At 37.6% G+C, this 14,333-nt stretch overlaps 1 protein-coding gene across 1 annotated transcript; it reads left to right on the top strand.

The window, feature by feature from the left end:
• The first annotated feature begins 544 nt into the window (after positions 1 to 544).
• On the top strand, positions 545 to 13,735 carry gtf2h1 (general transcription factor IIH, polypeptide 1). The gene is made up of 15 exons (XM_079859141.1): positions 545 to 704; positions 1,364 to 1,519; positions 6,267 to 6,459; positions 6,567 to 6,732; positions 7,451 to 7,544; positions 8,086 to 8,235; positions 9,318 to 9,397; positions 9,482 to 9,615; positions 9,692 to 9,779; positions 10,474 to 10,562; positions 10,673 to 10,790; positions 10,879 to 10,969; positions 11,143 to 11,258; positions 11,829 to 11,921; positions 12,899 to 13,735. The coding sequence occupies exons 2-15, from the start codon at positions 1,366 to 1,368 to the stop codon at positions 12,983 to 12,985; spliced, it is 1,653 nt and encodes a 550-aa protein (XP_079715267.1). The 5' UTR covers positions 545 to 704; positions 1,364 to 1,365; the 3' UTR covers positions 12,986 to 13,735.
• Positions 13,736 to 14,333: the final 598 nt, after the last annotated feature.

Raw genomic sequence — 14,333 nt, forward strand, 5'->3', positions numbered from 1 at the left:
AAGTTGTGTTGCGTTCTAAATACCTTTATATTATATTATATTACTATTATGTTATAATATATTACCTTTATATTATATTATATTATATTATATTATATTATATTATATTATATTATATTATATTATATTATATTATATTACCTTTATATTATATTATATTACTATTATGTTATAATATATTACCTTTATATTATATTATATTATATTACATTATATTATATTATATTATATTATATTATAATATATTACCTTTATATTATATTATATTATATTATATTACCGTTATATTAACGTTATATTACCATTATATTGTATTATATTATATTATATTATATTATATTATATTATATTATATTATATTATATTATATTATATTACCGTTATATTACCGTTATATTAACGTTATATTAACGTTATATTAACGTTATATTAACGTTATATTATATTATATTGTTAAAATGGAATCCATTGAGCATGTACAGAACTTTAATTTTGAAATGTGTTCCGTTTGGCAGCCATTATGAGGAAGCGCGTCACTGTTTCTGGCTTCACTCTGTGTCTAAGGCGGATCTGAGGGCTGCTGTCACTCACGGCGTCCGTAACGACTGTAAATAAAACACAAATACTGACATTAACACTGATTTCACGTCGCTTACCACAAGATCAATATTGAGGCTTCAGCTTCAGCTGCTTTGGAGCGCCAGGTGAGGGTTTATTATATTGAAATAAAACAGTTAATTAAAGTCACCAGGTGTGAGCGTGAGTTCAGCTTTCAGTTGCAGATTTCAGATCCATCACCTTTATGTGTTTAAAATGTGTTTTGTTGTGTTTAAAATGTATCTGGCATTAAAAACCCGTTGTTTGTATTCTCTATTTCTACATATATTTATAATGAGTCTTAATAAATTGACTTTAACAAAGGGTTTTGTGAAGAATAAGTGGTGTGTGCTAGTGCTGTTAGCTCCATCTGATTTAATATCGCATTAATCTGAATCTGTCATATCTGATCTGATTCGATTCCTATTGTGAGTCTGATCTGAATCTGTTGTCATATCTGACTTAATATCTGATATAGATCTGATTTAATATCAGTTTTGAATCTGATTATTGGCAATTTTGTCTCTGATGTAATATCTTATTTCTGCATGTTTTAATGGTTATTGAGAGCTGCTAAATGCACACCCTTCTTCACAACCCTTAACAGGTTTTTAATGGGTTTTGAGTCCATTATTTCCTTTTCAAACCACAAACTATGTAAAGAGCCATCTTTAATAGGGAGGTTCAATTTATGTTCGCATAATAAATCTTTAATCTGAATGTCCTGCATTAATAATGAGGTTTGGACGTCCCTTTGTTTGTGTAGTCATGGCGTCTCTGTCCGAGGAGGTGTTGTTGGTGGTGAAGAGGGTCCGTCAGAGAAAGCAGGACGGGACTCTGTACCTGATGGCCGAGCGGATCGCCTGGGGTCCAGAAGGGAAGGACCGCTTTTCGGTCAGCCACCTTTATGCCGACATCCGCTGTGAGTTACACCCACATTTCAGCCTCATTTGGGTTTGTTTGGTGTGGGGTCACCAAACTCGGTCCTGGAGGGCCGCTGTCCTGCAGAGTTTAGCTCCAACACATCTGCTTGAAAGTTTCTGGTATGCCTAGTGAGACCTTGATTAGCTGGTTCAGGTGTGTTTAATTGGGGTTGGAGGTAAACTCTGCAGGATGCTGGCCCTCCAGGACCGAGTTGTGTAGACGAATGGCACGGGTGCAACCTTTGAAGTGTTAAAATACCTATAGCAATGCCTTAAAAACCCAACATTATGCATGGATTAATAGAAATCCATTTAAGATTTTTCTTTGCAGTGAAATCGATTTTCAAGTTCAGTCATGAAATATGGTAATGTAGAAATCACAAGTCAGACTAAACATCATGTTTAGTAGTCACTGTTAGCATTGAAATGAAATTTGTGGTAAAAGAGCTCAGCAGTTTCTGCTCACTCCAATTATGTTATATTTGCAGTCTAAATTGTGTGTGTGTGTGTGTGTGTGAGCCAAAAAATGATGACCACCTGCCTATTATGCTGTTGGTCCTCCGTGTGCTGCCAAAATAGCACCGTCCCGCTGAGGCATGGCCTCTTCAAGAGTCCTGTGGTCTCAGATCCTTCAAGTCCTGTAGGTTGCGAGATGAAGCCGTCGTGGATCGAACTGTCGGTCCAGCACATCCCACAGATGCTCAGCTGGATTGAGATCCATTTGGGGGCATTGAACACCTTGAACTCTTCATCATGTTCCTCAAACCATTCCTGAACAATGCAGTGTGGCAGAGTGCATTATCCTGCTGAAAGAGCCACATCCACCATTGTCATGGTCTGCAACAATGTTTAAGTTGGTGGCACGTGTCAAATTGACGTCCACATGAACGGCCGGACCCAGGTTTCCCAGCAGAACATTGTCCAGGACATCACACTCCCTCCACCGGCTTGTCGTCGTCCCACAGCGATCCTGGTGCCATCACTTTAACACACTGCACATGTACACGGCCGTCCACGTGATGTAAAAGAAAACTGGACTCATCGGACCAGGCGACCTTCCTCTACGGCTCCGAGGTCCAGTTCTGACGCTTGCGTGCCCGTTGATCTGCAGTGACGCAGCACAGTGAGATGCAGTGTGTGTTGTGACCATAGACTGTAAAAAAAGATGAACATCGCACCTACACTCTCTCTTCTATTGTAGAAAAGTGATGCTGCCAATGTCCCAATATGGCACTGACATCTTGCGCAGATTTGGGACCTGATTCGGCTCAGTAGTTGGGGTTCAGGAGCCGCGATATCAATGTCCAGGGCCGGAGTGGGGCCACTTTTCAGCCCGTGTGATTCAGGCACAAGACCGGCCCACTTTTTCCATGGTAGAATTCCAAATTAGTACTTTTTCCAAATTGGATAAATGGAGCAACAGTTCAGCTCTTACTATTGTGTAGTTTGTATTAATACCATGGTTCAACAAATAATGTAAACGTTAAATGATAATTCACTTAGACTTTATATCTCGCAATTCTGACTTTATAACACGCAATTCTGACTTTATAAGACACAATTGCGACTTTATTTCAGGCAATTCTGACTTTATTTCTCGCAATTCTGACTTTATAACACGCAATTCTGACTTTATATCTCGCAATTGCGACTTTATTTCACACAATTCTGAATTTTTTCTCGCAATTCTGACTTTATTTCACACAATTCTGACTTTATTTCTCGCAATTCTGACTTTATTTCACACAATTCTGACTTTATTTCTCGCAATTCTGACTTTATTTCACACAATTCTGACTTTATTTCTCGCAATTCTGACTTTATATCTCGCAATTCTGACTTTATATCTCGCAATTGCGACTTTATTTCACACAATTCTGACTTTATTTCTCGCAATTCTGACTTTATAACACGCAATTGCGACTTTATTTCACGCAATTCTGACTTTATTTCTCGCAATTCTGACTTTATATCTCGCAATTCTGACTTTATATCTCGCAATTGCGACTTTATTTCACACAATTCTGACTTTATTTCTCGCAATTCTGACTTTATAACACGCAATTGCGACTTTATTTCACGCAATTCTGACTTTATTTCTTGCAATTCTGACTTTATAACACGCAATTGCGACTTTATTTCACGCAATTGACTTTATTTCTCGCAATTCTGACTTTATAACACGCAATTCTGACTTTATAACATGCAATTGCGACTTTATTTCACACAATTCTGACTTTATATCTCGCAATTCTGACTTTATATCTCGCAATTGCGACTTTATTTCACACAATTCTGACTTTATTTCTCGCAATTCTGACTTTATTTCTCGCAATTCTGACTTTATATCTCGCAATTCTGACTTTATTTCACGCAATTCTGACTTTATATCTCGCAATTCTGAGAAATAAAGTCAGAATTGCGAGATGTAAACTTGCAATTGTGAGATAAAAAGTCGCAATTATCTTTTAAAATGTTTTATTCTGTGGTGGAAACAAAGCTTCCATACCTCCTGGCCTCTTCCTCCCATCCTCCCTGACGCGTACCGTTATGGTAGGGCCGGCCCAGCTATCGGTAGGCGTCGGCGGTGCCACGTTTTGGAAAAGACGGACTATGGACCCAACCAACTCTATAGGAGGGGAGGGGAGAACTCCCTCACATGGTACAACCACTGATCTATATAATGTCATTCTATATAGATCAGTGGGTACAACCCATGCAGAGGCTGCGCGCTGCGGTGTCAGAATGCTTAACGTGTAATGTAACTAACGTGACAAATGTGAAGAAAAAAAAAAAAGAACCTCGACCGGCCCAAAAGTGAAGCGGCCAATATAAGTCAGACCTATCTCGAAGCGGCCCACCGGGAATCCGGGAAGTGTAATTTGATTGTTTAGTTTCCCTCACGTCCATTATATTACATGGAGAGGGCGGGGTTTATGACCTGTACTGGGATCAGCCACCTGGAGACACTTTGGCTTCACTTTTCTGGACTTGTGCGGCACGCTTGGTTGTGACACATTCCTCCCATAACCATCATTAATATTTTGTGACTTTCTGCTGGCTCGGATCAGACTGGATTGTTGCCCTGGTGCATCGATGAGTTTTGGGCGTCCAACACCCTGTCGCCTGTGTTTGTCCCTCCTCGAACCACTGTTGGTAAATCCTCAGCACTGCTGACCGGGAGCAACACCATAATCCTTGCCGTTTCAGAGATACTCTGACCCAGTCGCCTCACCATAACAATCTGGCCCTTGTCAAAGTCCCTCAGATCTTTATTCCTGTCCATTTCTCCTGCATCTTAATATGTGGCCTTGTTAGGAGATGATCAATGATATTCTCTTCACCTGTGACTGGTCATAATGTTTTTGCTCATCAGTGTGTATATACAGTACTGTGCAAAAGTATTAGGCATGTTAATCCCCCCCCCCCCCCAAAAAAAATGGTTTTAAGTCAGTTATTTCTATCTTTTGCTGTAGTGTGTCAGTAGGAAATATCAGTTTACAACCTTCCTGCAAAACTTCCTGAAAAACTATGCGCAAGTGTACCTGGACAAAAGCTGTTTTAAACGCAAAGGGTCGTTACACCAAATATTGATCTGAATTAGTTAATAGAAGTTAAATCATAAATAAATTCAATTTGTGATTTTATTTTTGAAAGCATTCTCACTTTACAGCATTTTAACACAAGTGCCAGTACTTTTCACAGTCCTGTAGCTTTGCAGGAAGGTTTCTTCAAGCGTCTCGGAGACGTTCCCGCAGTTCTTCTGGATTTAGTCTGTCTCAGTTTCTTCTGTTTCTTCATGTAATCACAGACGGACTCGATGATGGTGAGATCAGATCAGACCGGCTGCTGTCAGACTCCTTGTGCATACACAAATCTCACTGGATTATTACAATTAATGGCAAAAAGAATGTTTGGAAATGTAAACTGATATTTACTACTGACACACTACAGCAAAAGATAGAAATAACTGACTTATAGGAGAACTCCGGTCAATTTTAACATTGAGCTCATTTTTTTGTACATTTGGAGTGCTGTCAATACAGAAAACAACGACAAAAATCGGTGTTGCCTACACCGTGTTATCCTCTTTTTAAAATTTGCACCCTGTTGACTTCAATGGGGCAAGTTTTAAACCTGCTTTTAGCCTCTTAACATCCTTGATGTGTCATTACAAGTGCACAGGTGCACATTACAAGTGCGAGTGTTTTCGGTCGAAGTCCAAAGTAGTCGATTGTCGAGTTCACGCGCGTGATCGTACGTACTAAAACAATGCGCGTGAACTCGACAATCGATTACTATGGACTTTGACCGAAAACAGGATGTAAATACAGGTATGAGCGCTGGCTGAATAAATATCATTTTTATCCATATCTTTCACATCTACTGCAGTCAGATTGACCCGCGTTCACTCTAAAGGAATCACTCACATGACCTGTGCACTTGTAATGACACATCAAGGATGTTAAGAGGCTAAAAGCAGGTTTAAAACTTGCCCCATTGAAGTCAACAGGGTGCAAATTTTAAAAATAGAATAACTCGGTGTAGGCAACACAGATTTTTGTCGTTGTTCTCTGTACTGACAGCACTCCAAATTTACAAAAAAATGAGCTCAATGTTAAAATTGACCGGAGTTTTCCTTTAAAACCATTTTTTGGGGGGTGGGGGGTATTAACATGCCCACAAGACTTTTGCACAGTACTGTATATTTATTTGCTTGTTGACTTTTTTTCTATACCTGTGCAGGTCAGAAGATCAGTCCTGATGGAAAGGCAAAGATCCAGCTCCAGCTGGTTCTGCACAGCGGAGAAAGCACCACCTTTCATTTCGCCAATGAGAGCACAGCAATGAAGGACAGAGACGCCATCAAAGAACTGCTACAGCAGCTCCTGCCCAAGTTCAAGAAGAAAGCCAATAAAGAGCTGGAGGAGAAGAACAGGTAGAGTTGCATCTCTTTTGCCATCATTATATTGTGTCACTATAACATCAGCAAATTGGCCACCTAATCGGTGTTGGTTGACCTCCAGCTGATGCTTTATGTTTCAGGATGTTGCAGGAAGACCCTGTTCTGTTCCAGCTCTATAAGGATTTAGTGGTGAGTCAGGTGATCAGCGCTGAGGAGTTCTGGGCCAATCGGATGAGCCTGAATTCTGTGGAGCACTCCCTCGCCAACAACAAACAACAGGAAGTGGGCATCTCTGCTGCCTTCCTGGTGAGTTTAAACGCATCACAAGGCTAGCAGTTTAAAATCGGCATGAAACTAAATTTGCGATAGTCTTTTCTTCCCTATTGTGATATATACCCAAGGTAAATGGCATCTGGAATGAGAAAAAAAAATGTAGGGACTCTGGAATTGATTGGATTGTAGGAAGTTGGGCGTTGCTAACTATATTGACGCAGATCTGAATGTCAGATTGTGGTGCGTTGTGGAGGATGTTTAGTCCCACCCTCCGCCGAGACGCACGTCATGAAGAGAACAGATGTCTTTTGGAGGTTAACGTCTTTTTCATTTACATTTATGCATTTGGCAGATGCTTTAATCCAAAGCGACTTACATTGCATTTCAAGGCACAACATTAACATTCTTATCAGTTCTTGCTTTCCCTGGGAATCGAACCCATGACCTTGGTGTTGCAAGCGCCAACGCTCTTTTGAGTTTTTGATTAAAGATTATGAATGCACATGAATTTAAAAAAATAATAATGATGTGCACGGATAAATCATTTATAATAATCATCGTGATTTAACAATATTTTAGTTTTATCTGTTTTTCTTTCATTAATGCATTGTTTGTATAATTGTATGTTTTATCTTGTTTCTATTTTGTGAAGCGCTTTGAGATGCTACTTTTAAAGGCGCTATAGAAAATAAAGTTTATTATTATTATTATAATGTAAATTCACCTCATGATCATGTCATCGTGGTTACAGGCTGACATCAGACCACAGACAGACGGATGCAACGGCCTGCGGTACAACCTGACCTCTGACATCATCGAGTCGATCTTCAGAACTTACCCTACAGGTGAGAGATGTGATTAAGATCAGCATAGGCCACTTCCTTCTAAGTCGGTATCTCAACTGATATTGATACTTGATATAAGAAAGAAAAAAGTTGTGCCTAGGTAAAACATAATTATGAGAGAAAAGTCATAATTTCTACATAAAATTTGTCATAATTATGGCTTTTTGTCAAGTTTCAACTTATGTCATAATTATTACTTTATCATATTCTCATAATTATGGCATTTTCCCCTCATAATTACATCTTTTTGTCTTAAGTAAATCATAATTATTAGATAAAAGTTCTACATAAAATGTCAATTATGACAGAAAACGTTTTTCCGACGGATACATCTAATAAATGTTAGAATTTGACAAAAAGATGGTCAAATCAATCATAACAAATGTCGTTTACATATAGTAGCCTTAAAGGTATAGTACCCCCTCAAAAAAGTAGTGAAATATTTAGAATTTATAACTGTTTTGAGACTTTAGGGACAAATAAAATGCCATGAAAGTATCGAATATGACCCTTTTCTGTCTCTCTTTGTCTTTGATTGCAGTCAAGCAGAAATACGCTGAGAACGTTCCTCACAACATGACGGAGAAGGAGTTCTGGACGCGGTTCTTTCAGTCTCATTACTTCCACAGGGACCGGATCAACACGGGCCAGCAGGACATCTTCTCCGAGTGTGCCAAACAGGACGAGAAGGGTACTGTGTCTGTGAAGTCTTTATGTAGTTTTGAGATCTTATATACAGTACAGGTCAAAAGTTTGGACACATTACTATTTTTAATGTTTTTGAAAGAAGTTTCTTCTGCTCATCAAGCCTGCATTTATTTGATCAAAAATACAGAAAAAAACTGTAATATTGTGAAATATTATTACAACTTAAAATAATAGTTTTCTATTTGAATATACTTTAAAAAAGAATTTATTCTTGTGATGCAAAGCTGAATTTTCAGGATCATTACTCCAGTCTTCAGTGTCACATGTGACATCCAGTCTATCACATGATCCTTTAGAAATCACTCTAATATTCTAATTTATTATGAGTGTTGGAAACAGTTCTGCTGCCTAATATATTTGATGAATAAAAGGTTAAAAAGAACTGCATTTATTCAAAATAAAAAAAATATTTTCTAATAATATAAATCTTCTTTACTATCACTTTTTATCAATTTAACACATCCTTGCTGAATAAAAGTATTGATTTATTTCAAAAAAAGAAAGAAAAAAAAGAAAGAAAAAAAATACTGACCCCAAATTACTGACCAGTCGTGTATATTGTTGTTACAAAAGATGTCTGTTTTTAAAAAATTTGCTTATTTTTATTTTTATTTTTTTACTTTTTATTAATCAAAGTATCCTAAAAAGTATCCGAAAAAATATTAAGCAGCAGAACTGTTTCCAACTTTGATAATGAATCCTCATATTAGAGTGATTTCTGAAGGATCATGTGATCGACTGGAGGAATGATCCTGAAAATTCAGCTTTGCATCACAGAAATAAATGATAATTTAAAGTATAATCAATTGAAAACCAATTATTTTAAATTGTAATAATATATCACAATATTACAGTTTTTTTCTGTATTTTTGATCAAATAAATGCAGGCTTGATGAGCAGAAGAAACTTCTTTCAAAAACATTAAAAATAGTAATGTGTCCAAACTTCTGACCTGTACTGTACTCTGCAGGAATCTCCCTTGGACTGTTGACTTCATCTGAGCGTGTTAAATGTGTCTATGTGTGAGTTGTATTCTGATGGAGTTTGTTTATTCGCATTTTTCAGGCCAGAAATCAATGGTGAACCAAGGAGTGAAGAACCCAATGGTGGATCTGCTTTCACTCGAGGATAAGACTTTAGATGAGGTGAGTGATGTTAGACTTTAAATGACAGCTCCTCTCCATGTAGGATTGTTTGGTGAAACTGGTTCTCTCTGTGTTTCTCTGAAGGGTTACGGCACAGCTAAAGTTCCCACTACATCAAACCCCTCAAACAAATCACTGAGAGAAAACAGCAACTCCGCCATAATCAAACGCTTCAACCACCACAGTGCCATGGTGCTGGCGGCCGGCCTTCGCAGAGCGTAAGCGACTCAGCAGCGAGTGTGGGTGTTTGTATGTGTTTGCATGCGTTTAATATTCTGTGTGTGTGGAATATAGGGACGCTCCCAGTGATCAAGCCAGTGAGACCAGCAGCACTGATGGGAACTCCAGAGATTCAGATTTCTTTCAGCCGCCGCTCAAAAAGGTGAAACGCCACTCGAGGTTGTGCATTACAAGGATTTTACCAGGGTTAATGGATGTTAGGCACGACACAAAGCAGACCCCTCTGGATGTAGCAAAATCACTGTAGCTTTATAAATAAAATGATTATATATAATAATAATTACATTTTAAATGTAACAATTATCAATATTTTTCGAAATCATGCTTAGGTAAAGATGAGATGAGTCATAATTTCTACATGAAGAGTTTTTGTCATAATTATAACTTTTTGTCAAAGTTTCAACATTTTAAATATATAAAAAATAGTTTTTAAATCTCATAATTCCATCTTTTTGTCATAATTTCATCTTTATATGTCATTGAGTTTTTTTTATCTCACAGTCTCAATTTATGGTTTCGACCCCTAACCTTTAAGCCATAATTTAAATTTTTTGTCTAACAATTATGACTTTTGATCATTATCCACATTTTGGAACAATCCATTTAAAAAAAAAAAGTGTATATATATATATATATATATATATATATATATATATATATATATATATATAATATATATATATATATATAATATATATATATATATATATATATACAAATGTATTATAAAATAAGATTTTATAATAAATCTAATTATAAGTATCAATTGTTAAGGACATATTAGTATTTTTACCATGAATAACACTAGATTCTCATGTTTTTTCGTGGCTCTTCAGGTGAAATTACAGGAAGCCATTGAATATGATGACCTTCAGGGTGAGACTGTGCGTAAGACCATCGCTCTGAACCTGAAGAAATCAGACAGGTAAACACCCAGCGCCTTTATTCTGTATCTGCCAGACACCGTGTAGTAGATGTTTGAATAATCTACAGATCTTTAAATTAAATTTTTTTTGTTTTGTTTGTTCCTGTAAGATATTCCCACGGCCCGACTCCTCTGCAGTCGCAGCATTACACCACCAGTCAGGACATTATGAACTCCATCAGCATTATCCAGCAGGAGATGAGGAGCTATAAACCCCGCCTGACGCAGGTACACCAGTGAGAGGTAGATGTGGATCTGTGGGTAAAAGTTTGAAACTTGCATTCAAGACTGTGTTTTATTTTCTGGCCTGTTTTAGGTGATGTCAAGCAGTGCGGCGAGCTCCGCCATCACAGCGCTGTCACCTGGAGGAGTTCTGATGCAGGGCGGAGGCCAACAGACCATTAACCGTCAGTGTTTGACCTCACACTGTCTATTCATCCCAATATAATAATATTAAATGTACCCGCCTCAGCTGAGACTTTAATGCACTCTGCTACTGCGAGGAGTTTAAACCAGGCATTTTAAGTCTATGTACTGTCCATTAACTTGATCTATTCTTTCTTTGTGTTTATTTATATAGAATTGGTGCCCACTGATGTTCAGGGCGAGCTGAAGCACTTATACACGGCCGCTGGAGAGCTGCTCCGACACTTCTGGTCCTGTTTCCCCGTCAGCACTCCTTTCCTGGAGGAGAAGGTCAAGGAGTGCACCTGCAATTACTTAACATATTAACATATTTCCAAATAGAAATAAGGAAGTAGCATATTTTTATAAACACAAGGAATGCAAAAAGTGCTGTAACTTCAGGAACCTACTTTTGCGAACTAGTCCCTGGTTTTTCGCCCGATCGGAACCAGACCAGTCTAGGACAATTCTCTGGACTCTCTAGATCAATAATTATCGAAAAAAAAGTTGAACTTTTGCATTTGGGTGGCTGTAACAGGGTCATTTAGAAAAGGGGCGTGACAAAATACACTCAAAAGCCTATAAATCCTAAAGGAAAACTCAGAACTTCATAAAAAGTGACGAGCATAATGTGTCATAACATGGTGAAGAAGCATGCAGAGTTTCATGGAAATTGGACCATAGGTGGCGCTATAACTGGCAAAAAGCTTCCATTCTTATTAGGGGTTCAAGCATGAAATGTTTTTAAATTCTAAGCCATGAAAAAATAAAGGCTTAATCGAGTGCCTTAGTATATTTTTATACTTTTATTGTTTTTTTGCAACATGATTTGTTTGATCTGTCCCTCCTTCCTGCACACAGGTGGTAAAGATGAAATCTAACCTGGAGAGATTCCAGTTGACGAAGCTCCGCCCCTTTCAAGAGAAGATCCAACGGCAGTATTTGAGCACTAACGTAAGGCCACGCCCCTGACCACACCCCCTCCATTCACTGTAATGGCTTCTCTGAATACTGCTTAGAGGACACATTAATAATTAATGCTTTTCACAATTTACCATTTCCATAATTGTGTGGAAAAACTGGTTCAGGATAGTGTTGTTTAACCCTCTTATATGAACACAAATAATGTGGACATGATTAGACAATGCTAAATGGTCTTAAAAAATAGTCACACTTGTGATCTTTGTGGTCAATGGCCGCCATAGGAAGTGAATGGCACATTTTAAAACCCAGCTATATATTTTTAATGCATAAAGACTATTTATATATTTGATTACATTATATAGAAATAAATGGTGCATAGTTTATAGTGAACACTCTAGGTGAGGTCCATGAAATCCCCTCAAAATATAAAATATTCAATAACTCATATTTTTGCTACAAAATATAGTATATTCCTTTCATTAAGAAAAGTTACTGCAGAGGATCACGAGTGTACGTCACGAGTACCAGAAATAAGTTACAGTAAAGCACCTACAACAAAGTCAATCTGGCAAGATATTTTGGAGGGTTTAGTCAAGTCAAGTCACCTTTATTTCTATAACGCTTTATACAATACAGATTGTTTCAAACTCAAAACAGCTTTACAGGCATAAACAGGAAAATAATGATTTAATGATGCAAACGGAGTTCAATCCTGCTGTAAAGCAGCTCTTAAAAGATAAGATGCGATATGTTGCACACAATTGTTCAACATATACTTTTGTTAAACTACATAATTTAATTCTTCCGTGCTAAAATGTATGTCATTTGAGGTTTAAGGTGTCTATAATTTCCAGTGTGACTCCTGTATTTGGATTTTTCTAAGTTTTTTTTTATATTTATGTTCATATAATGTGAAATTTTACGAGGTTTTAAGGGCATTTTTAAATATTCTGATGCACTTACAGTGGAACTACATAGTAATTTCCTGTGTTTTCTGATTGCAAAAGCTAACGGGCCACCTGGAGGAAATGCTTCAGGCTGCGTACAACAAGTTCCAAGCCTGGCAAACGCGCAGAATGATGAGAAAAACCTGAGGAGACTGTGAGAAAAAGATGAAAGACATAAAAGACTCTGGGTGAATTTAAAGAAAAGGGAGAGGAACAAAGACACACTCTCCCAGCTTGGGCCGACTGGGGCCTGATGGGTGGATTTTCCAGCCAATCAGAGCTGGAGGTGCTAGTGAGCACGTCTGCCTGGGGGAGGGGCTTGAAGAGAGCAAATTCTGTCATCTTATTGGTCCACTTGGAGATGGGCTGCGCCAGTCAGAAATAACTGTATTATTATGTACTTCTCTCTTTTATTTTGTTCGTTCCGTTCCGTTTTTTGCCTTTCCCGTTTTTTTTTTTTTTTCTTCAGTGGATAATTTCATTTCCTAGGTAAGATGTGAAATTTTAACAGAGTTGTATTTCTACAATGACCAAACTTGGCTCAATAATACCATGGAAAGATCTCAGGAACTTATAACGTTTAATGCAAAGGACTCGGTTTGAGGGAAAAGCTTTTAAGTCAAGGATAAGGAGGACTCTTTACAAATCGGATATTGCAATCCAGATCGAATCCCCCAAGACTTGAGGCTGATTGGGAATCAGTCGCTCAAGACATGCCAAGGGGAGGGGTATAGCAATACTGTAATAATAAGAGTAATAATAATTTCTATGTAGTGCAATTACTGATCTGTGTGCCACAAACACGTGTACATGCTCATCCGCACTGCTTCATAATGTGCTCTCTAGCTGCACTGAGTTGTGTATGTTATTTCAAATAAAGTCAAGATTTAAACAATTAAACTGGTGTGTTTTATTAAAAGCGCTTCCTTAAAGTATTCAGTTAACCATCTGTGAGGAAGCTGTTATATTACAACATAAAACCCCTGAAGAGGAAACACTTTATTTGAATGTTTTCAGAGACAGGAATTGCATTTTGCACTGTTTTTCTCTTAACAAACACTACTTCCTTGTGGTGCTCAGTTTGAAAACCCTTTGTTAGACCAATACATCTATGTAAACATAGAACAACTGGCCACACACTTCTTCCAGACATGGTTTATAACGAATAATGTCTGCTCAAACCAAATCGAGCAGCTTAATGTAAAACAAAGATTTTGAGCAACTAAAAATTAAGATTCTGCACCGTTTCTACAGTAGGCCACTAACCATTTGCATCGTTAACTCTTTTTGTATTGGTCTCAGACTGTATACAGTAATCAATACTGTTGTAGGTTATATTCTCTTCTCATGATCCACCATACAGTTCAGTTAAGTCATTCTGTGCTTGCATTTGGTGATGGCCATCTTTAAAATACAATTCCTACATCTCTATATGACTATGGCGCTTAAACACATTAATTACAAGGGCGTAAGATGTTTGAGGGTCGAGTCTTGG

This window comes from Squalius cephalus (assembly GCF_949319135.1).
Source record: "Squalius cephalus genome assembly, chromosome: 23".
Classification (NCBI taxonomy): domain Eukaryota; kingdom Metazoa; phylum Chordata; class Actinopteri; order Cypriniformes; family Leuciscidae; genus Squalius; species Squalius cephalus.

Coding starts and splice junctions, on each gene's coding strand:
- gtf2h1 (XM_079859141.1), top strand. CDS start 1,366: ATGGCGTCTCTGTCCGAGGAGGTGTTGTTGGTGGTGAAGAGGGTCCGT. Junction 8,236..9,317: donor TGCCAAACAGGACGAGAAGG/GTACTGTGTCTG, acceptor CGCATTTTTCAG/GCCAGAAATCAATGGTGAAC. Junction 11,259..11,828: donor CTCCTTTCCTGGAGGAGAAG/GTCAAGGAGTGC, acceptor TCCTGCACACAG/GTGGTAAAGATGAAATCTAA.